The sequence below is a fragment of the Carcharodon carcharias genome, chromosome 16 (assembly GCF_017639515.1).
Source record: "Carcharodon carcharias isolate sCarCar2 chromosome 16, sCarCar2.pri, whole genome shotgun sequence".
NCBI lineage: Eukaryota > Metazoa > Chordata > Chondrichthyes > Lamniformes > Lamnidae > Carcharodon > Carcharodon carcharias.
In genome coordinates this window covers 106,059,964-106,081,446 of record NC_054482.1, presented here as the reverse complement: position 1 = coordinate 106,081,446, position 21,483 = coordinate 106,059,964, and the positions used below count along the sequence as shown (strand labels likewise).

The 21,483-nt window shown below is 43.3% G+C and overlaps 1 protein-coding gene across 2 annotated transcripts in view; it reads right to left on the bottom strand.

The window, feature by feature from the left end:
• The window catches only part of LOC121289415, a 222,939-nt gene that overhangs the window by 32,810 nt on the left and 168,646 nt on the right, over positions 1–21,483 (bottom strand). The window contains exons 4-5 of one of the 2 annotated variants that reach the window (XM_041208875.1): positions 12,314–12,519; positions 7,671–7,762 (exon numbers count right to left, since the gene is read on the bottom strand). In XM_041208875.1, the coding sequence (XP_041064809.1) occupies positions 7,735–7,762; positions 12,314–12,519 (234 nt within the window). In that variant the 3' untranslated portion in view covers positions 7,671–7,734. Of the gene's footprint in view, positions 1–7,670; positions 7,763–12,313; positions 12,520–21,483 lie in introns of those variants that run through there. The other variant, XM_041208874.1, reaches the window with a different exon arrangement.

Genomic DNA, 21,483 nt, shown 5'->3' with positions numbered 1-21,483 from the left:
CATATAATAACTTATTAATCTCTGAGGAACATACCAAAATGTTTCACATGAATTATATTTAAAGTGCAGTCACTATTGCTGTGTAGGCAAACACAGCAGCCAATTTGTACAAATATCCCATAGGCAATGGGATGAATGAACAGCCAACCTGTTGCTAGTTGAGAGGTCTGGCACCAGGGGAATCCAATAGGAACAGGAAGGGGCCATTCAGCCCCAAGAGCCTGTTCTGTCATTCAGTTCGATCTGGATCTGAACTCCATTTACCCATCATATCCTTCGATACCCTTACCCAAGAAAAACCTATCACTATCAGTCTTGAAAATTTCAATTGGATCAGCATCCCCAGCTATAGGGAGTAGGTGCTGGTGGAGAGATTGCCATGGGTCTTTCATGTTCAGCTGAACATGTGGACAAACACTTGGCTTAAAGTTCCTTCTGACCTCTGACAATGTAGCATTCCCTCATTGTTGCACTGAGTACTAACTCAAATGTGTACCAAAATCCTGGTATGGACCACTTTGGAGTGAAGGGTTTTTGCATACCTGCTATCATCTCAGACTTTTTTTTTGCTGTAAGTTACGTTGGTTTGAACTTCCTTAGAATGTTAGGCCTGGGACAAATTTCTCTTCTCTTCACTATCTCCTTCCCTCTTGCCCAAAGCATGCAACCACACTAGATTGGCCAACATGCAAGTGAATGGAAGCATTATATTCCAAACTAAAGAATTGAAAATCTTACAGAGTCTGCACTGAGGGATCAGAGTATTTTCATCCTCTCCTTTCAATCTCTCTCCCTATCAATCTAAGGGTAAAGATTGTGAGTTACTGGTTCCAGTGCATCATACTTGTATGGGCTGCTCAGAAAATCAAGGATGGAGTTCAACATCACTGGCCTGTGACCCCCAATATTACTGCACATAGAAACTAACTGGATGGTAAGTTCTGCATGCTGCCTTAATTCCCTTCATGTCCTTCCATTGTGCAAACCTCCACACCGAGTTTTTGAGAACAGTTGGATTTTTGGCCCCCATCAGGGATGGGATCGGAGGATGGTGGCAGCTAAATATAGCTTCACCCACTGGCATATTTCCCTAGCCCTATCCTGTCTCTGGGTCATTTTTATGGAGGCGGGAATGGGATCTGACAGGGCTACCCACCCACAAGCAGTGGGGAGCCAATCAGGCTCATTAAAAGCCTAATTGATGGCAATTAAAGGAGGCTAACTGGTATTTTCCGGTTGGCCTCCAAGGTCCCAGCTCTCCATGTCTGCCTGAGAGTGGGAGCAGCCACAGGCTGCTCTGTAGAGGGGCTCCCCCCAACTCCTCACAGTGGTGGCCAGGCTGCTGAATTCATTTTTTAAGTTTAGATTTTAAACATTTTGAGATAGGGCACCTCCATGTTGAAGTGCCCTCTCTCTTACTTACCGTGCATTACAGCAGTGATGGGTGGCCCACTCACTAGCCTAGATTGCATGAGTGGCTCTCCTTCACCTCAGCCAGCCGCAAGAAATCACGCATGTGCATTAACCATGACCCCGTGCATAAGAATTTGTGCCGACTGAACTGTAGCGCTGCTTTGATTGGACGCAGTGGGAGTGCACAGCTCTCACAGTCAGTGTTGTGTGCAATCAGCACACACCCCACTTCAGGTGCCCTCGCTTTGCATGTGGATCACTTTAGTAATACTGGTAGGAAAAATACTACGTGGATGGAAACCAGCGGAATCTGGCAACCCTGCACGTGGGAAGCGGTCAACATTGTAATGTCTTGGGGAGGGGGGGGGGGGGGGGCGCCGCACGCGGAACCCTGATGAGCTGCACGCGGCCCTCCGGCTTTGAGGGCGCGGCTGACAACCTCGAACCCGTCTCGAGGCCAGTTACAGGGGCATCCCATTTGAAAATCCCAACGGTTGACGGTTTCCTACACCACCACCGCCACCCCCGCCCCCCACCAGGTCCAGGGTCAGCAGCCAGAAACAGCCCTGACCCTCCGCTTCCCCCCACCCCTTGAGATGAGGATTCAGCCCCAAGATTCAACTCAAGTGCAGCACTCTTGTCATATGTATGCACTGTGTCATACGCAATCCAATTCAACGAGTTTGCCATCTCCAGTTTTGATGATTAAAAATGAAAATACTGAAAGAAAATGACATTTTGCACAGAAATGTAAATGTGGCATCACGTTGCATGATTTTGCATTAACCACGTAACACGTTACAGAGCAACTCATGCTAACAATAATAAGGATTTGGACATTTTAGTCAGGAATTTCAAATTGGAAACGTGACGAATCCAGAAAGAAACAGCTCACTTTTTAAAACGAAAACCCGGGGGGGGCCCCCGTTGTCTCTGCGCATGTGCTGGACCTGAAAAGGCAGCACATGCGCAGTGTGTTTTTCTACGGTCTTAGGTGGGGGCGGGGGCGGGGGGGGGGTTTCTGCGCCTGCGTCGGCCGGCGAATGGACGCGCGTGCGCACTCGATCCGTCTTCTCGACGTTCAGCCGGTCAACGGCTCTGCGCACATGCACAGCTTGGTTTTTTTTAAGTTTATTTCCCCCTCCCCCCGACCCCAGTTTGGGAGCCAGTCCTGCGTTTGCAGAGAAGGGAAACAAGGAGGTGAACACAGAGCCTAAAAGGTCAGGTGACCTAGAGGAAAACGCCATTGGGAAGAAAGTGCCAGAAGAAGCTAGAGACTGGGAGTGGGTCCCAAAACAAAGGAGAAAGCCCCCACCAGAAAAAGGGAGTGGGGCTGAACGAGGTGCCAAGAAGGCAGTCAAGTGAAAGGAAAAGATCAAGAATCTGAAAAAGGCCCTGTTAAGTGAAGTTAAAAGTGAGGAGTCGAGGAAAGACTCCCAATTAAAAAGACCGAGCTGCAGGGATCAGACTTAAAGCAAAGTGGGCTTGAGAGAAGCCAGAAGATCTGAGGAGACAGCCGAAGGTTGGTGACTCCTTACTATTGGCTTTTGTTGCAGTGGTGTTCTGTTGGCACAGCTGAATCTCTGCGAGAGTGTGTGGAAGGTGAAGGTTGAATGCATGAAGAGATCCAGGGGAAGGAGAGCTTGAAACCTTGGAGGTGGATCTCTGTTGAAGATGTTTGAGTGAAAGCATCGTTTGGAAGAGAATTCCAAGGCAAGTTCTTTGAGTGTGGAGGTTGGAAACCCTTGTGGAGAAAGACAGGGTTTCAATGAGACTAATTGGCTCATGGTGTGACACGCGTCTGGGGGGGTTGATGAGAAATCCGTAGAAACTTAGTTTTGGAGTATGGTGTCTGACCACAGTTCACCTATTAGTTTATATGAACTGTATACTTATGGTGAACATTAGAGTATAAGATAGGTTTTGGGTGGAATTCTCCTATCTGGAACTAAACACTGTGGCGGGTACGAGGAGTGTTTCCTGCTGCAGAGGTCATTGAGAAATCCCATGGTATCTTGCAGCCCTGATGTATGCATCCAGGGGTTTTGTGCCATCTTCTGTGGTGGGGCAGGCTTGATGGCATGCGCTTTGCCGTCATATCTGGACACCATATTTAAAAGGTGCCTGGACATTCACACTGTCAAAGCAAAAGCAGAGATGTCTGCAAGGTCACCCACCAGCCAGTTCTGAAACTTAGTGATGCCTCCTGGACCATGTCAAGGTGCGCAGGAATGTACGCTACCCGCCTGATGGGAGGAAGAGGCCAAGCAGGGATACCAATGCTGCATGGGTGCAGGTGGCCGATGATGTCAGTGTAGGTTAAGCGGTCGGCCAAACAGTGCCGGAAGAGGACTAATGAACTTATTCGTTCTGCCAGGGTAAGTCTCATCAGATGGTCGCATGTACCACGAAGACTCCAATATGTCAGGGTCCAAGGCCCAGTGGAAAGGCATGTCCTGTCTTGCAGCCCCACTTCAGTGCATCCACGCTGCCCACTGTACCTTTGTCATCCTTCAGCAGACATGGAACACTGCATGGAAGTGGGGTGGCGGGGTGGTTTCTGTGGAAGGGGGAAATCAGCTTAGGCGCAGAGGGAACTGGCAACCTGCCACAAATCACATGCCTGTCTGAGCCTCCTCCTTGTATGTGGGTGTGTTCAGTGCTCTGGAGGGATCTGATCCACAACCTTTCTGCCAGTGATGACCTGCCACAAAAGTGGGCTATCTTACAAGGGGAGGTATGATAAATGAACCAATTTCCACTGCTCCAATCCATGCAACTGCTCTCAAGCATGCTGCTCTCTTTAAGCAGGAAAACATCCGACACAACCAAAGAGAGCATGAGAAGACGGGAGGGGGGGGTCAGCCGTTTCTCAGGTCATTCAGAGTTCGAGGAGAGGGCATCTGAGCTCACAGGAGTGGAACAGGACCGAGCTATTGGCAATGGGAAGCTTGGGTGTCCACCTAGCAAGGATTCAACCATTCATTGCAAACTTGAGTGTTGATTTTTCCTCCATGTTGGAGGCAGCTGATGCTGTCACTTGCACTCTCCTCTTTCAATTACAGGCGCCTCCAGGAAGAGAGCAAGGCTCACGGAGGATTCCTCCCCATCAGGCCTTAAACCCAGCCCCAGTCTAGAGATGAGCCAAGAGGGAGCAGAAAAGGAGAGCTCCACATCTGTAGTTGTGTCACAGTGGTCACTTGCGCTCTCCACCAGCTCAGGAACACACACCTCAGTTGGTACTAGTGCTAGTTTAGGAAGGGTCTCACAATCTGGTGGTCATCTCACAGATACATGTCCACAGCAGGAGGAGACAGCTTCAGCCAAGCTCCCGGGCTTTTGGAGGACTGTTGAGGAAGAAGCATCTGTGAGGTCCGAGTTAAATGATCCTCTGAAAATGGCCTTCCAAATCGTGGTGAGCAAGAGGTGAGAGAACATTATGCAAAGCTGTTGGAAACCCTCAACAGAGTGGCATGCGAGTCTGAGGAGTCCATCCCCCTGCTGTCTGATGAAGTGGTGCCCACCTGTGCATGCATAGAGGTCTCCATTGGAGGATGGTGGATGTCATTGGAACTCTGGTCCAGCAGAATGGCCAGTTTCTGCTGGAGATGGCACAGAGCTGCATTCCATCTAGCTAGCCATGGGGGAGTTCTTGCAGTGGCAATGTGAGAGGGGAATGGGGCACTTCGATCTCCTTCCAGGTGCTCCTTCTCCTCAAGGAGTCAGGCCAGGGAGGAGGAGCGGCAGATAGACACTCCTGGGTCATCCACTCAGGAATCTCAGAGGATACCTGCTCTGTCTGACTCCCCTTGCCTTTCAACCTCACTCACTTTCATCACAGAGGAAACAGTTGGCCCATAGAACGGCCAAAGGAATCCAGGGTCCTCCAGGCCTCAGCTTTCCAGAGGACAACCGCCAAAGTCATCAAAGGCAACAGGGCAAACAACTCCATAGGCTGTCTCCACACCTGCTGCAGATGTTAAGTCGGCACCTAGAAGAAATGGTAGGCCTAGAATAATCACAAAATTTTGATCACAAGTGGTTGCGTGGGTGAACACAATATTGTCACTGATTAATCTGCAAATATATTCAGTTTCACTGCATAATGTCTACTGTTTTCTTTCAGCATCATTATATAGGCTTCATGAGGCCTCCCCATCCTCCCTGACTTGGAGTTTAGCTGCATGTAGCTGGAACATGAGTGATTCTGGAGGGAGAATTGTTTATGGAGCAGGGCCTTTCGGAGTCTTGTGCAAGTACTCTTCCATGCATGTGGAGCCTTCACGCATCGTACTCTTCTGACTGGTTCCGAACATTTTCAATACTGCCTGCTGGGGTTCCCTTTCAGTTGTCCGGCTGAGATGACCTGCATCTCCGCCCACCCACTGATTGTTCTCCCATGCAGCACCTGTGCCCATTTAACATGAGGCTCCTCTCAATTTCGATTTGACCACCATGGTAGTCATGACATTCTTCATGAGCTCCCCCACCATTTTCCCTCCCCCAGTCACCCATATCTTCTCCCCCATAACCATTGACCGACTCCCCCGGCATAACTTTCGACCTCCCCACCATCACCTTCCAGTCCGAGCCCTTCGCATTCCGGAATGTCTAGGTGAATGTGCACATTCCTTTCCCGAGAATCCTAACCCCTTCCACATTAACCTCCCCGACCTCCTCCTTCCCACCCACTGTATCCATGTGATCCTCCGTGTCCCCACCAACAACCCTCACCGCCCCTTCTATCGATACTGTCGAACCCTCACCCTCCCACCAAACCAGCTCCCTTTGCCTCCTGCTACCCTAACCATCCTGTCCTACCAAGCCCACCCTGAGTTCGCTCCCCAGGAGTCCAATATTGATTCCGCTGACCCCTCCCTTGGAGCACATTCACCTGGAGGAATGCTGAAGTCCATGCCACAGTTCCTGGAGGAATGCTGAAGTCCCTGGAAGAATGCTAAAACCTATGTCGAAGTCCGAAGCCTCAGTGAAGTCAGAGTTGCTGTATGGATACCTCCCACCTTCCGAAAGCTGCTTCGCAGAGGAGTCATGTGGATGAGGCTCCACCAGACATGCAATGCACATGTTATTCCAGGTCCAGCAGTGGTAGGTCTCCAACAACATCATCTCTTCAGATGTCCACGAGCCGATCAAGGCCCTAAAGATAAGTCCCGACTTTTGCACGTCATGCTAGTCCAGACGTGTTTTGGACTAGAGTGTTTCCCCGCTGTCGTAATGGAGAATTGGGTGTTTGTGGATGATTCCGGTCGGGCCTTCATTTGCATGCCATCAGTGGGATGCAAATTGGCTTCACGCTGGCCTCCAGTGGGGCTTTCAATCGGCTATGGCAGGTAGCATCTGAAAATCCCCGCTGTAATTTGACACTAGTGTGAAACCGATTTTTGGAACTGCTGCCAAATTCTCCCCCTCCCACCCACTGACCCCACAGGCGGAGGCATGGGAGAATTCCACCCTTTGTAAATTATGTTATCTTTACAAATTTGTATATATCTGTAAAGTTATAGTTGGGGGTGAAGGAGTAGTGTAATATAGTTAATCTTTTCTTATTTAATAAATGTTTTATTCCTTTGTTAAACATTCATCAGCAGACCTCTGTGACTCTGTTCAGCTGCCACCCTCCACGTTTCTAAACAAAAAATAAAAGTTAGGATTTATTAAGCCAGGTTCCACCCTGAGATCTGACTAGTCTTGTAGTAACATCAGCTGGGATCATAACAGAAGCTATTTTGCCATGTGTCATGATGGTTACATCATTAAACTTCCACATATGGCCCACTTCACATATTTTTTGAAGACACCCTATAGTGCTGGAATTGAAATAATTTTCAAATATGTTTTAAAAACAGAATGACCAAATACAAAAACAACTTCATTTCAATAACCTTTTTATTCATTTCTGGGATGCCGAGCATCACCGTCAAGACCGGTGTTTATCGCTCACTCCTAATTGAGAAGGTGATGGTGAGCGACCTTTTTTAACCACTGCACACCAACAGTTCTGTTAGGTAGAGAATATCTGCATAAATGGATAAATGCCAAGTATTTCAGACCACTGATCCATCCCATGTGGAGAAGAATTTTAAATCAATGTTGCCTGCACCAGTGGGATTATAGAAGCTGTAGTTCACCTTCCAGGATGGGTTCATTGTCCCACACAACACCATTGTCTTATCATAATATGGCTTTAAGGGATAGCAGCATGCCATCACTAGAAGGGAAGTGTATCATGTGATCCGGTCTCTGTTTCACTCTGGCCTGTGAGTAGCACATACAGCTCTGCTGCTGATGTCTTCAAGTTTTCTACCTTTGTATAGCTGTTCTCAGGTGCCTAGTTTTAATGAATGAAACCACAAAGTGTTTACACAATCCCTTAGGAATGATTGGTGAAGGCAGCAGTCATTCTGGAAATGGGGATGCTAATACATCTTCCATTAGCATTGTAATTTGTGGTTAAAGTAGGCTAGTGTCATGTCATAATGCTCCAGCCATCACGAGACGTGGGGCAGGCTTGATGGACCAGCTAATCTTTTCCTGCCCACTACTTGTGCATGTTTGTAATCCTTTGGTGGCATTTTTGCATTACTGAAACAGGTGTTTTTAAGTACGTACGGCAAACACAGAAAAATGGGTGGTGGACAGAGCAGGGAAACAGATTGTAAGGTAATCTTGGGAACTCAGGTGACAAGGTTTGTTTTGTGCTCTGTCCCTCACGGTTGTGATCAAGTCTGTTAATGTAGCCACAGCACCTAACGTCCTGTATACAGTTGACAAATAATCTGATTTTTCTCCCAATAACGTTAGACAACAAAAACAACGTATAACTTACTTTTATATAGCACCTTCAATGTAATGAAACGTCCCAAGGTGCTTCACAGGAACATTATAGAACAAAGTATGATACCGAATATTGGGTCAAAAGATTAAAAGCTTGGTCAAAGAGATGGATTTTAAGGAGTGACTTAAAGGAGGAAAATGAGCTGGAGAGGTGTAGAGATGGCATTCCAGACCGATAATGTAGTATAATATATTTAGACCTATAATAATTACTTGTTTTCTTGCCATTGTAGAATTACACAAATTACCAGAGAGAATCAAACCTTTTGGCCCAAGCAGTTACCTGTCACATGAGCTGTAGTCTTAATCCCATGTGCTTTCTTTTTCCTATATTGCTTTATCCACCACCCCCTTCCTTCAACCACCTACAAAACCAATCATTCAGTATTAACATATCAACTTTCAGCTTCAGCAGGGTGCTTAAAATGTGAGGTGGGGGTTGCAGAATGGTAGCTCATTATAAACCCTGTCCAATTTCCTTTCTGCTGAAATCAAAACTAACATAAAATTGGAGAGGGTATATAATGGCAAGTCAATTCATTATTGTCCATTTGAAGCCTTTGCCAACTTAGAAAGTTCCACCCATGGTCTCTGCTTCACCTCGCTCATACCAGAAATGCATTCCAAAGCCTTACAACTCTCTGTATAAAGGAGTTTCTCCTGTTCTCTGAACTAAATCTCACATTTCATCTTGTATTTTATGTTCCCTCATTCTAGACCCCGCAAGAACAGGAAACAGCCTGCTTCTATCTATCCAGTCCCATCTCTTCATAATTTTAAATATCTCTATCAAATTAACCTTTTATGTACTTTGTTCTGTTGAAAACCCTTCCTTTGTAATTGTTTTTCACATACAGGCAGCATTTATTGACCTGCATTGTACCATCTCCATTGTCTCAGACCCATATTTATTGTGCACAGTCCAAATTCATACAGCAGTCCAGCCTGGTGAAGGTTTCATATAGATTACCAATACACTTTAACTGTTATATTCAATGCCTCACAGCATAAAACCCAGTATTTCATTAGCATTTTTATGGCCTTATCCATTTAAGATGCTACTTTTAATGTTTGTGAACCTGAACCCCCAAATGACTGTACTCTTTAACATGATTCACTTTTCAAAATATAATGGACTGGATTTTATGGGGCGCTGTATTCCACAAACCCCCTCCCCCACACCTCGTCTGAAAAGTCAGATGTCAGCCCACCTGTAGGAGGATGTAAATATGACAGGGATAAACACTTTGGGGGAGATGTAGAGTAAAGGGTTAGCACCAGAAGCATACATGATGCTGTTGTAATAATTATGTCAGATCACATGATAGGAGGAGAGATTTGGAAGGAGGAGAAGCTCCAACCTCATGTAGAGATCTAAATGTGTAAATATTTGCTGTATATAAAGAGTAATGGTTTGAACTGCAGACTTAAGCAGCATTCTTTGGGAGAATAGACAACCCTCAAAACCCGTGTCTGGACTCCGATCACACAACGAAACACCACCCACAAGCAAGCCGCCAGCCCCACAGCCATATTACGCTCAGCGTATGACCTTGTGGCGGGTGCCTCCGATGGGCACCAGGGGCCCCCCAAAAGAAGTTTCCCCCTCCCTTCCTGACCGACACCAGCCCATGCAGTGAAAGCTGCCATGCTGCTCGCTTGTCCTGGGCCTTCCACTGGCACGGGTAAAATAGCGGCAGAGGCAGAATGAGGCACTTAGGTGTCTATCAGTTGGCAACTTAAGGGCATCTATAGGCCAAAGGGTGGGTAGCTTACGTGATGCCTTCCCCCCCAACCCCCCCACCATAACATGGGAAATGGGTCAGGGATGGGTGGGAAGGCAGTACACTGTATTTTAAGAGCTCCTCTGCTTTCAAATATGCTGCCAGGGGTGGCGGTGAGGGGCGGGGAGGCGTGAAATCCAGCCTAATGATTTTATTTAATCAAAATGGTACCATTGTACACTTAGCGACACTGAATTCCAATTGCATGTTTTTGCCTATTGCACCATCTTATTGACCTGCAGCTTCCTTTGGTCTTCAGAATTAACTATGCCTCCTTTTAATATCATGTATCAATTCAGACACCACTCCCTTCAGCCTCATATCCATGCAATTTGAAGCAACAGATTGAGAGACCTTTATTTGTTTATTCTGTTGTAATTTAAGATTTGGCTTCTCTGGAGCATAAACACCAGCATGGATCTGTTGGGCTGAATGGCCTGTTTCTGTGCTGTATGTGGGGAGGCAATGGTGTAGTGGTATTGTCACTGGACTAGTACTCCAGATACCCATGGTAATGCTCTGGGGACCTGGATTCAAATCGCACCATGGCAGATGGTGAAATTGGAAATCAATAAAAATATCTGGAATTTAAAGTCTAATGGTGACCATGAAACCATTGTCAATTGTTGTAAAAACCCATCTGGTTCACTAATATCCTTTAGGGAAAGAAATCCATTGTCTTTACCTGGCTGCAGACCCATAGCAATGTGTTTGACTCTTAAATACCCTCTGAAATGGCCAAGCAAGCCACTCAGTTCTCAAGGGCAATTAGGGATGGGCAATAAATGCTTTCAATGAATAGCAATTATGGCATTGTTTTAACTAAGTGTAAAACCACTGTGCATTTATATAATTTTTAAAAAGTCATACCTCTGAAATGTCTCGGGGTGCATTATAAACAATAAATTATTTTGAAGTGCATTGACTGTTTAGCATACAGCAGTGTTCAACAGAATGATCATGTTGGTTTGAGGATGGAATGTTGGCCAGAATACCAGGAAAATCCCTTACTCTTCCTTCAATAATGCCATGGGATTATTCCAAGACTAGAATACTTTGGGATGAGGGTAGTGACTAGCGCGGTGTCCTGATCACAGTTAAAAAGAAACACCAATCTGACAGAGGTCAGTTTCTACTTTCTTCCTTTTTGTGTCTAATCTATTCATATACAAGCTCGCATTTCCTTTGCACCTTAGCTCTCCTGCAGTGTAACCAGTCAGATGGAAGTTTCACAGCTCCTTCTAAATGGGCAATATAATCACAATCTCCACAAAATTGTAGCAGCAGTCACTGCAGAAAGTGACTCACTTATGTCATTGTCATTTTATTGCAAAGTGGCTCATCTTGAGCATTTCTCTGAGGAAAAGCAGTAGGATATCATATTGGAGTGCATCCCCGTTACTGCCATCTTCTTTTGGGCTGCAGTTGATCATACGTGGTCTCTGTCCATAATCCCAGGACAAAATAATGGAGAAAATCCAGCTATTTTAATGTCTAGTGATGCATATGTATTAAATATCCACCTTTGACTTGGGCAATTCAGGAGACAACCTTGTGTCATGCATTGTGTCATGTGTGTGTTGGCAGTTTTATCATTGCACAATGTTTCTGTGTACCTAAGGCATCGTTCTAACATGCAGCACTTAATCAAAAAAGTATTAAATAACCAAAATGCTGAGGTGGTGAGAGTTAGTAAAAATTACTGTTAGAGAATTGCATTCACTGTATCATTTTGATATCAAAAGTTGCTCCTCATGTGACAATTTGATTAAGTCAACTCTGTTGACAGTAATCATGCTACTACTATATGAGAAAGAATCCCACCTTAATTAAAAGACATGAAAATTCTTCAACAACTAATACCGTTTCCGGCCGATTTACAAGTAAGGAATAGGACAATTGAACTATATATAGACTTGTGACCTCTTTGTGCATTGTTGCAATGACATTGTGAGCAATAGTGACCACATGGCATTCATTTTAGTGTAAAACCCAGCGCGATTAATCTCTCATTGCACATTTCATTACATGTTTACTGAAAGTAGAAAATTAAGCACGTGTGGATATGTAATGTTCAACACACTCTGCAGCTCTTAGCAAATTAGTTTATCGAGCAGCTTATTATTTATCAACAATGTAGTATGTATACCTGAAACCTTTAGCGATGGGGAAAAGAGCTTGACTGGAGTGTCAGGACTCAGTGGCTAAAAAGAGTTAATTTGCAATCAACAAAAAAAAACCATTGCTTGAATCTTACTTACTTGATCAGGAAAGTTTCTGATAACAATCCGAAACAAATAGATGCTGCTTTGAACACAGAATGAGGTGGTGGGTCATGGAAGGCTGTCATCATCCTGTACACGGTGAACGGTACAATGGTCATTAGGCCCAGGATTACAGCGAGAATCAACCAATTCTGCCAACGGCAGGCAACAAGCTTCCACGCTGAGCCAGTCTGCAGGTGGTACTGTGAACACAGAAAGAGTTATTATGAATTGGAAAGCAATGTCTCAAAGGGCAGTGGAAGCAGTTTCAAAATTGACTTTCAAAAGGGAATTGGATGAGTACTTGAAGTGGGAGAAAAACTTGCAGGGCAATAAGGAAAGGAAAGGAGACTGGGACCAGCTCTGTCAAAGAGCCAACATTGGTACGGTGGGCTGAATGGCTGCCTTCTGTGCTGCATTACATTATGATATGAAAACAAATATCTTAATATGCTTGGTGCTATGAACATAAATAGTCCATAGCCAGAAAAAACAAGACAGTGAAACAGCACAGCAATAACTCATGTCTGATGACTTCTAATTATTGCTGCAATTCATTTTGCAAAGTTCAAATAAAATTATAGCTGCAAGTACATATTGGTTTACTCAACAACTCTGCCAGTTATAAATCTATCCTAATACTATCTTATGAGAAAATAGGGTAACGTATTAAACATGCAACTGTGCATGAATCGTTATATATTATTAAACCAGTGAAGATGGTCTTTATTATGTACAGTATTTATATTCTACAGCTTGCAAGCCTCCAGCAAAAGCTTTAAATTTGTTACTGCAGACACTGTTGTTGTATATTAATCCATATTTTAAAATGAAATTAGGTTTGCTGTTTCCTTCCACTACATAAGATAAGGGTGCTTCAAAATAAGGAACAATGAACAGTAACCAGCTTTGCTAAATTGCGCTATAGAAAATCCTAGCTGAATTTTTAGAGCTAGTGGGCATGTATTATGTGGTTTAAGTCAAAGGGCTGGATTTTCACAGGATTGGGAAGACTCCGTGGACTTTAAAACTGGCGGCAGGACCCAGATGGGGAGGTCCCACCTCCATTTCTGGCAGATTCCATTTTTGCTGGTGGGAGAAGGGGGCGGGAATGATCACACAAGCGGGAAACCCAAACTCAGCAAAGCCATTTGAACTTTAGTGCTGAGTTCAAACAGACCTCATTTTGCATGTTGCTAGGGCCTTAGGTGTGAGAGTTATGAGTTAACAGAGTATATGTAAACACTCTTGAAGGGTGGACATAGTCTATTTAAGTCTCATTATCTGACGGGTTTTTAAAAATCCTGTGTTCTTTAAACTTGAATAAAAGCTGTCAGTGAGAGTTTTTAAAAAAGCATCTGTTAGACCACCACTTTCATTGACAGGCCATCTGGCGTATGTCAGAAAAAAACATGACCACCTATTGCACAGTTTCAATAGGGTTCTTTGCTATCATTTCCCAAGGGCTGTTATCATATCATTATGAACGCTTGGCTGAGTTTCAAGAGCTACGTTTATCTCAGTGGGGGTTCCAAGTTCACAGTTTGATAGCTTAGAGAGGCCATTAAAGGATTAGCTATCTTTGATGTGGCTACTGAGTAGAAGTGTATTGTTTTTATAACAGATTAACTACTCGAGATTTAAATGCTTTGAATGGGTTTCATGAATGCGAGTTTTTCACATTCATTGAAACATATGAATTTGAATTAGAAGCAGGAGTAGGCCATTTGGCCTCTTGGCCAGCTCTTCCATTTGATAAGATCATGACTGGTCTGTTGTGGCCTCAACCGCACTTTCCTGTCTACCCCCTTTACCTTTTGTTACCCATGTCATTCAAATACTCATCCTTAAAAATAATTAATGATCTAGCCTCCACTGCTCTCGAGGGAAGAGAATTCCACAGAGCCATGACCCTCAGAGAAAATAAATTCTCCTCATCTCTGTATTAAATGGGAGTTCCCTTATTTTTAAACTCTGTCCCCTAGTTCTAGTCACTCCCACAAGGGGAAACATCCTTTCAGCATCCAACCTGTCAATTCCCCTCAGGATCTTAAATGTTTCAATAAGATCACTTCTCATTCTTTTAAACTCTAATGGATACTGGCCCAATCTGTCCAACGTTTCCTCATAAGATAACCCCTTCATCCCAGGAATCAGTTGAGTGAACCTTCTCTGAACTGCTGCTAATGCAATTATATCATTTTTTTAAGTGAGAACAAAACTGTGCACAGTACTCCAGATGTGGTCTCACCCTCTATAACTGTAGCAAAATATCCCTACTATTATATTCCAATTCCCTGGTAATGAATAACAACATTTCATTTGCCTTCCTAATCACCTGCATACCTAATGTTTTGTGATTCATTTACCAGGACACCCAGACCCCTCTGTATTGCAGAGTTTTGCAATGTCTTTTTGTTTAAGTAATATACTGCTTTTTTATTCTTCCTGCCAAAGTGGACGAATTCACATCTTCCCACATTGTACTCCATCTGCCAATTTTTTGCCTACTGACTTAACCTATCTAAATCCCTTTGTAAACTCTTCACATCCTCCTCACAATTTACTTTGCTACCTATCATTGTGTCATCAGTAAATTTAGCAACCATACATACAGCCCCTTCATCCAAGTCATGTATATAGATTGTACATAGTTGAGGCCCCAGCACTGATCCTTGTGGCAATCCACTAGTCACAGCATGCCAACCCAAAAAGATCCATTTATCCCTACCTTCTGCTTCTGTTAGCTAACCAATCGTCTATCTTCACTATTAACTCTGTACAAGTGAGAGCTATATTAGATTGAAAAAAATACTTTTAACAAACTCCATATGGTTCCTGAGGCCTGCCCATGGTGAGTACTGAGTGAGTGACTATGGAGGTGGCATGTGGTATGAGGGGATGATGGGGATAAGTGGGGCACATGAGTTGGCATGGGGGTAGGAGGGGTGCATGAGCTGACATGGAGATAGCATAGAAGTATGAGGGGGCATGTGATGGGTGAGGCTAGAAGCCGTAACAGCTTCTAAAACAACTGAGACAAAGTCTCAGAGAACAAAGGCGGGTTTCTAACTAGCCCACCTTGGCACCAGCTCACCTCTGTGACCACGAGCGATCTGCTTCTGACATTGGGCCTGATTCAATCCTGCCTCCACCTCCTGAGAGCAAACATTGGGTCCAACAGGGCCCTTTAAACCGAGGTGGACCTGCTGAGTCAGGATACTTCCCAACTCGAGTTACCCACCTTGGTAGTGAAAATACGGCCCTTTAATTGCTCTAGGAAATAATTTTAGAATCAGGACAAAATATGCAAAGACATTTTTCTCTTTTGCCCAATTTGTTCCTTTTTTCTCCCAAAGAGCCATGTGCTTCTCCAACTGTTGCAGTTTGTGTATCCTTGAATTTTTTCACCCCTACATAGGCGGTCATGCCTTCAGCTCCCCAAGCCTCTTCAACTCACTCACTCATCTTTCAGTACACCCTTTAAAACCTGTCTCTTTGAGCAAGCTATCAGTCATTTGTGCTAGTATCTCCTTATGCAGCACAGTATCACATTTTGTCTGATAATGCTCCTGGGAAGCTATAGAAATGGAAGTTGTTGCTGAAGGCACTGATTCAGGGGTAAAGTGCCAAGAACTCCCGCAACCTTCCAGTACCTCACCATCTTTCATACATTAATTAAGAGAGTATTTGACAACAGAAGATATTGTGACTGAGCATGGTACTGCCCCCTTCCATATCCACACATTTGTGCAATTTTCAATACATGTGTCATAGAGCAGGAGGGTTGGGAAAGTGGTGATACTGGATAAATTCCCTTCCTCAATATACTGAGGCCAATTGCAGCACATCAAGTATAGTCCCAGCAATCAGTTAACAGCATAGACTGGGAATTAAACATGGCATCTTCCTGGCTTATACAATTTACAAGTAGAGGAAGAAGATCTCATGCCACTTTTTTGAAGGAGAGCAGGGGAGTTCTCCCTGGTGTCCTGGATCAATATTTATCCTTCAACCAAAATTACGAGACAATTACCCAGTCATTCGCACATTGCTGTTTGTTGGAGTTTGCTGCATGCAATTTGGCTGCTGTGTTTCCTACATTACAGCTGTGACTACACTTCAAAAAAGTTAAATTGGCTGTAAGGTTGTGAATGAAACCATATAAATGCAAGTCCTTCTTCTAGACAGCTTAGTCCTGCACCTTTTAGCAGTATTTGGAAATGAAATAGTTAAAACTGGAATTAAAGGGCAGCTGTCATCAAGACTCATGCATGGTCCATTGGTAGAATTCAGATCTCATTCTCATCACACTATAGCTGGCAGAACTTTGAGCCTGCAGCTAGCCTGCCTGCTAAAGGCTGCTTTCACCTCTGTATCTGACCAGAGAGCACTTTTTTTTTGCACCTGGGCTCCTCATAGACACTTGGATCCATACGCAGAGCCTCATGTGAATTCTCTTAAGCAAACCCACTGTGCATTTCCTGTAACAGGGATTAAAACTGGAGAGTTTGCCTGATGCTTCAAAATTGTTTAATTAGTGCCCTACATGTATTTGCAATGCGCACTGCACATTGTAGGCTGTTGTCCATGAATTAGTTTCTATGTGGCAAGTGCCGTCAAGCTATCTGTGATTTTTTAAAAATGTAACAGCGAGCCCCAGTAATGGCTCACTGATAACTGAATGCATCTATCTTCATTACCTGGTCATTTCTGCTTCGGTTTGCTCTACTGCTCGTAAAGGATATGTGTTTGAGTGAACGGCACAATCAAACCTTCATCCCAAGCAGATTCAGAACTTTCACTCATTTATTCTTGACTTCTCTTAATTACGTTTTTATTAAAAATGCAATCGTTCATGATGACACATTTCCGTGAAGAGGGTTAGTGCTCACAGAGAGATATTCACTTCATTTCTGGGTTATCTGTTCAACCATCAGCACAAAATAAAGCAAGTCAAGTATTTTTTTGTGCTTTATATATATACTTAAACCCTGTAAACTTTACGGCTGTGCTGCAGATAATATAGAGTTTTTGAATATTAAGGGAATCACGGGATACAGGGGATAGGGCGAGAAGGGGAGTTTACGTCGAAGATTGACCATGATCTGATTGAAAGGCGGAGAAGACTTGAGGAGCCCTATGGCCTACTCCTCTTCCTATTTCTTAAGTTATTTGCACTATGGTGTCAGCACATAGGATCCTGGATCATGTGCCCAGCTCTTAATTCATGGTGTGTCTTTCTATATACACACAAGAACAGCATTTTTAAAAAAATCAAATCAGATTTTATTAACGCTGATACAGACTACCAATAAACATCAGGCATATCTTACATTCTGGCCATTTTCACATTAAGTACTGAACAATTCTTTGAGGGCAATAATGTGAGACTGCGTTAATAGTTGTTGCAGGACTCTGCACTGCTAAAGAATAGCCATTAGACAGAAAACAAGGAGGTTGGGCTCAATATGAGTTAATGAGATTGGGCTCCATTTCTCAGAAAACCTAAAGCAGTAGGCCATGAAAAGTCTCACCACAACTTATCTAGTGGTATTTCATTCAATGCATAATCTTTTCACTTATTCACCCTTTCAAAAATGATTTCTATACAAAATTTCCAATTCTAAACCATTGGAAGTTTATAATTGAAGCAAAAATCAAGCTGTTGTTGAGACGTTTGTCTAGCAGGCAAACCTTACTATAATGCAGAAATTCCCAAGTATCCAGCATCATTGGATGCAGGTGGAAGCTGAGGCTCTGTGGCAGCACCCTTGCCTCTGAGTCAGAAGGTTGTGGGGTTCAAGTACCATCCCAAAGGTTTGAGTGTGTAATCCTGGTCAGTAATTCTCAAACTTTTTTGGGTTGAAGGACCTCTTTTCAAATGGCTTAGGAATCATGGACCTACCAGCTAAATTATAATACTATATAATATTCAGATCACTGTGGAGATGATGGCATAGTTGTAATGTCACTGGACTAGTAATCCAGAGCCCCAGGCTAATGCTCTGGGACATGGTTTCCGATCCCTCCATGGTAGCCGGTGGAATTTAAATTCAACTAATTAAACAGAAAAAAATCTAGAATTGAAAGCTAGTTTCATGTTCACCATTCCTGAGACTATCTGGTTCACTAATGTCCTTTAGGGAAGGAAATCTGCCATCCTTACCTGGTCTGGCCTACTTGTAACTCCAGACCCACTGCAATGTAGTTGACTCTTAACTGCCCTCTGAAATGACCTAGCAAGCCACCCAGTTCAAGGGCAATTAGGGATGGGCAACAAATATTGGTCCCGTCAGTGATGCCCACATCCCATGAAAGAATAAATGGGAGTGCTCCACGCAAAAAATGTTTTAATATTGCTTTTAAGAAAACAGGTTTTATTTTAGTTTTAAGTTTGTAAATTTATAAAAATACTCTGTCCTCTTGAACAAGGTTGAACTCCTCTGAGACCCATACTAGCTTTGATAATGGAGTCTACCTGATGATATTTGTACTGTTCTCAGCGTTTCTCCATGTGTGCTTCCCTCTTCGGTGAGGCAGGCTGCTCACTCTATGCTATACTGCGCCTGCTGTAACCTTCCAGGTGGCACCAAGCCTGACTTTGGCTGCCACTCGTTTTCTTACTCTGCGCCAATCTGATCCCTCTTGAACACGGCAGCTTGAGTGGTTACCCACACTGCCCTGCTTGAGGCTGGCGCTGCTCAGTAAGCATTTTCGTGTTATTTTGCGAAGTGTCCACAGACCTACAGGGGTCTGTGGATCTCAGTTTGTGAATCGATTTAACTTGACATTCCAATGTAGTACTAATGGAGTGTTGCCCTTCGGAGGTGCCGCATACCTTTTGGATGAAATGCTAAAAAGTGCTATATAAATGTAAGTTGTTTGTCTTTTCCATTCTTACTAGGCTACATTTAGGAAATAGCTTTCTAAAATGACACATCCTTCACAAGAGTTTGTTAATGTGCTGAACAAAAAGTGCAGGATAAAGCTCTTCAAAGCGTATTTAAAGTATAGCCCCGAGATAAACTCATTCTCAAATATGTAATTTGAGAATATTATATGGATGCAAAAAAAGATATTTTGCAAACTAGGCTGACAACCTGCCAAAATGTGTCAGAAGTTAAGAAGGCAATTTTATGAATACTAACATTCAGTGTGTCAGATGGTATTAAATAAATGAAGAGATTTCAGGGGACTGGTATGTACATCTTTATATGAATAGTCCTCAGTTATATTTCTCTTTCAATATATTACTGGCTTTATGGCCTTGTGGGTCAAAGCAACTATTGAGAGGTCACAAACTGTGCCAAGAAGCTACAGTATCTGGAGAAGGAATGTAATTATGTTTTTTAAATTTCTGACAGAGAAAGAAAGTCAGACAAACCTCTTTTGACCTGTAAAAGCTCTTAGGCTAAGAGGAACATGAGATCATGGACAAATTGGAGATGGTTTTAGTAATTCAGCACTAAATGCAAGTTAGGCATCGAACATCATCTTTTCTGTTTAATCTTTTATTAGCACCAAGATGCTGTTCAAATAGAGTTCCAACAATCATTTGACTGTGATAACAGTGAATAATAAAATAATTTGCACTACTTATATTAGAAAGGTGTTGGTTTGTCGCTTCACAAACCTTCTGCTTTTCCTTTTATTTTTTCCTCATACATTTGTGTTACTTTCCTTCTGCTAGATAGAAAGTGGATCCCTTTTTTGTTGACAGATTTGGGTTCTTTTTTCAGCATTCAACAATTTTTAAATCTCAAGAGATTCCTTTTCCAGCATTGGTTCTACGTAACTTTATATAAAATCTCTTGTGTTGCATTAAATCTATGACTTGCTGCTGATACCCCCTGGTTTCTCTAAACATCTTGAGCAAAGTGGTGGCAATCAGCCAAAGCCAAACTGCAGATAAAAACAAAAAAAAAATAAATTCGAGGAACTTGGGAGAAAAGGGTGAACCGGCCTCCAGTTTAAATCTATCAACAGAAAAAGCCAAAACAAATCAAACACAGAGTCAAAGCAAATTCCTAAAACTGCTGATTTCTACATCAGAGTCAGTAAAAAAAAAGCGACTAGAAGGAACATTTTAATGGGTCAGCCATGGCTCAGTTGGTAGCACTTTCATTAAAGTCCTATTCTGTCGGGATTTGAGTGCAAAGTCCAGATTGACACACCAGTGCAATGCTGAGGGATTGTACTGTCAAGAGATGCCTTTTTTGGCTGAGACGTTAAACTGAGGCCCCCTGCCCTCTCAGGTGATGCATGATACTGTTTGAAAAGAGCAAAGATGTTCTTCCTGGCATCCTGGCCAACATTTATCCCTCGAGCAACATTACTAAAGCAGATTAACTGGTGATTATCTCTCATTACTGTTTGTGGAATCTTGTTGTGCACAAACTGGTTGCTACCTTTCTCTACAGCACAACAGTGACTACATTTCAAAAAGTACTTCATAGGTTGTGAAATAATTTGGGATGTCCTGAGATTGTGAAAGACACGATATAAATGCAAGTCTTTCTTTTTGCAATTGTGGCAATATTTGCAATTTAATCTGGAAGCAACCATCAAGGTCACATTTGCTGAAGTTGTTCTAATTGCCCTAGAATATTTTAACATAGTGAACGGGACAGGGTAGATTTTCAATTTGCTGTCTGGGGAATAAAACTTGTGATGTGGATCAGCTGCCCATCATAGAAACTCCCAAATTTCATTTTCATTTACATTCCATCTCGCACTAAATCCTATTCACCCATCACCTCCGATTTGCTGATGAATATTGGCTCCCCTGTCTAGCAATGTTTCGATTTGAAAATTGTCATCTTTGTGTTCAAATCCTTTCATGGATTTGCTCCTCTTTATCTCTAACTTCCTCCAACCCCACAATCCTCTGAGAACTCTGTATTTCTCCCAATCCTGGCATCTTCTGCATTCCCACTTTCTTCTCCCACCATTGGCAGCCATTTCTTCAGATGTCTGGGCCCTAAACTCTGGAATTCCCTCCCTAAATATCTCGGCTTCACTACTTCTTTAAGATGCTTCTTAAAACATATCTCTTTGGCCAAACTTTTGGTCAGCTATTCTAATACTTGGTTTTTGACCTGTTGTTTCTTTTTGTCTGATTACAGTCTTAGGAAACCATCACAAGGCACTTCAAATGTTAAAGG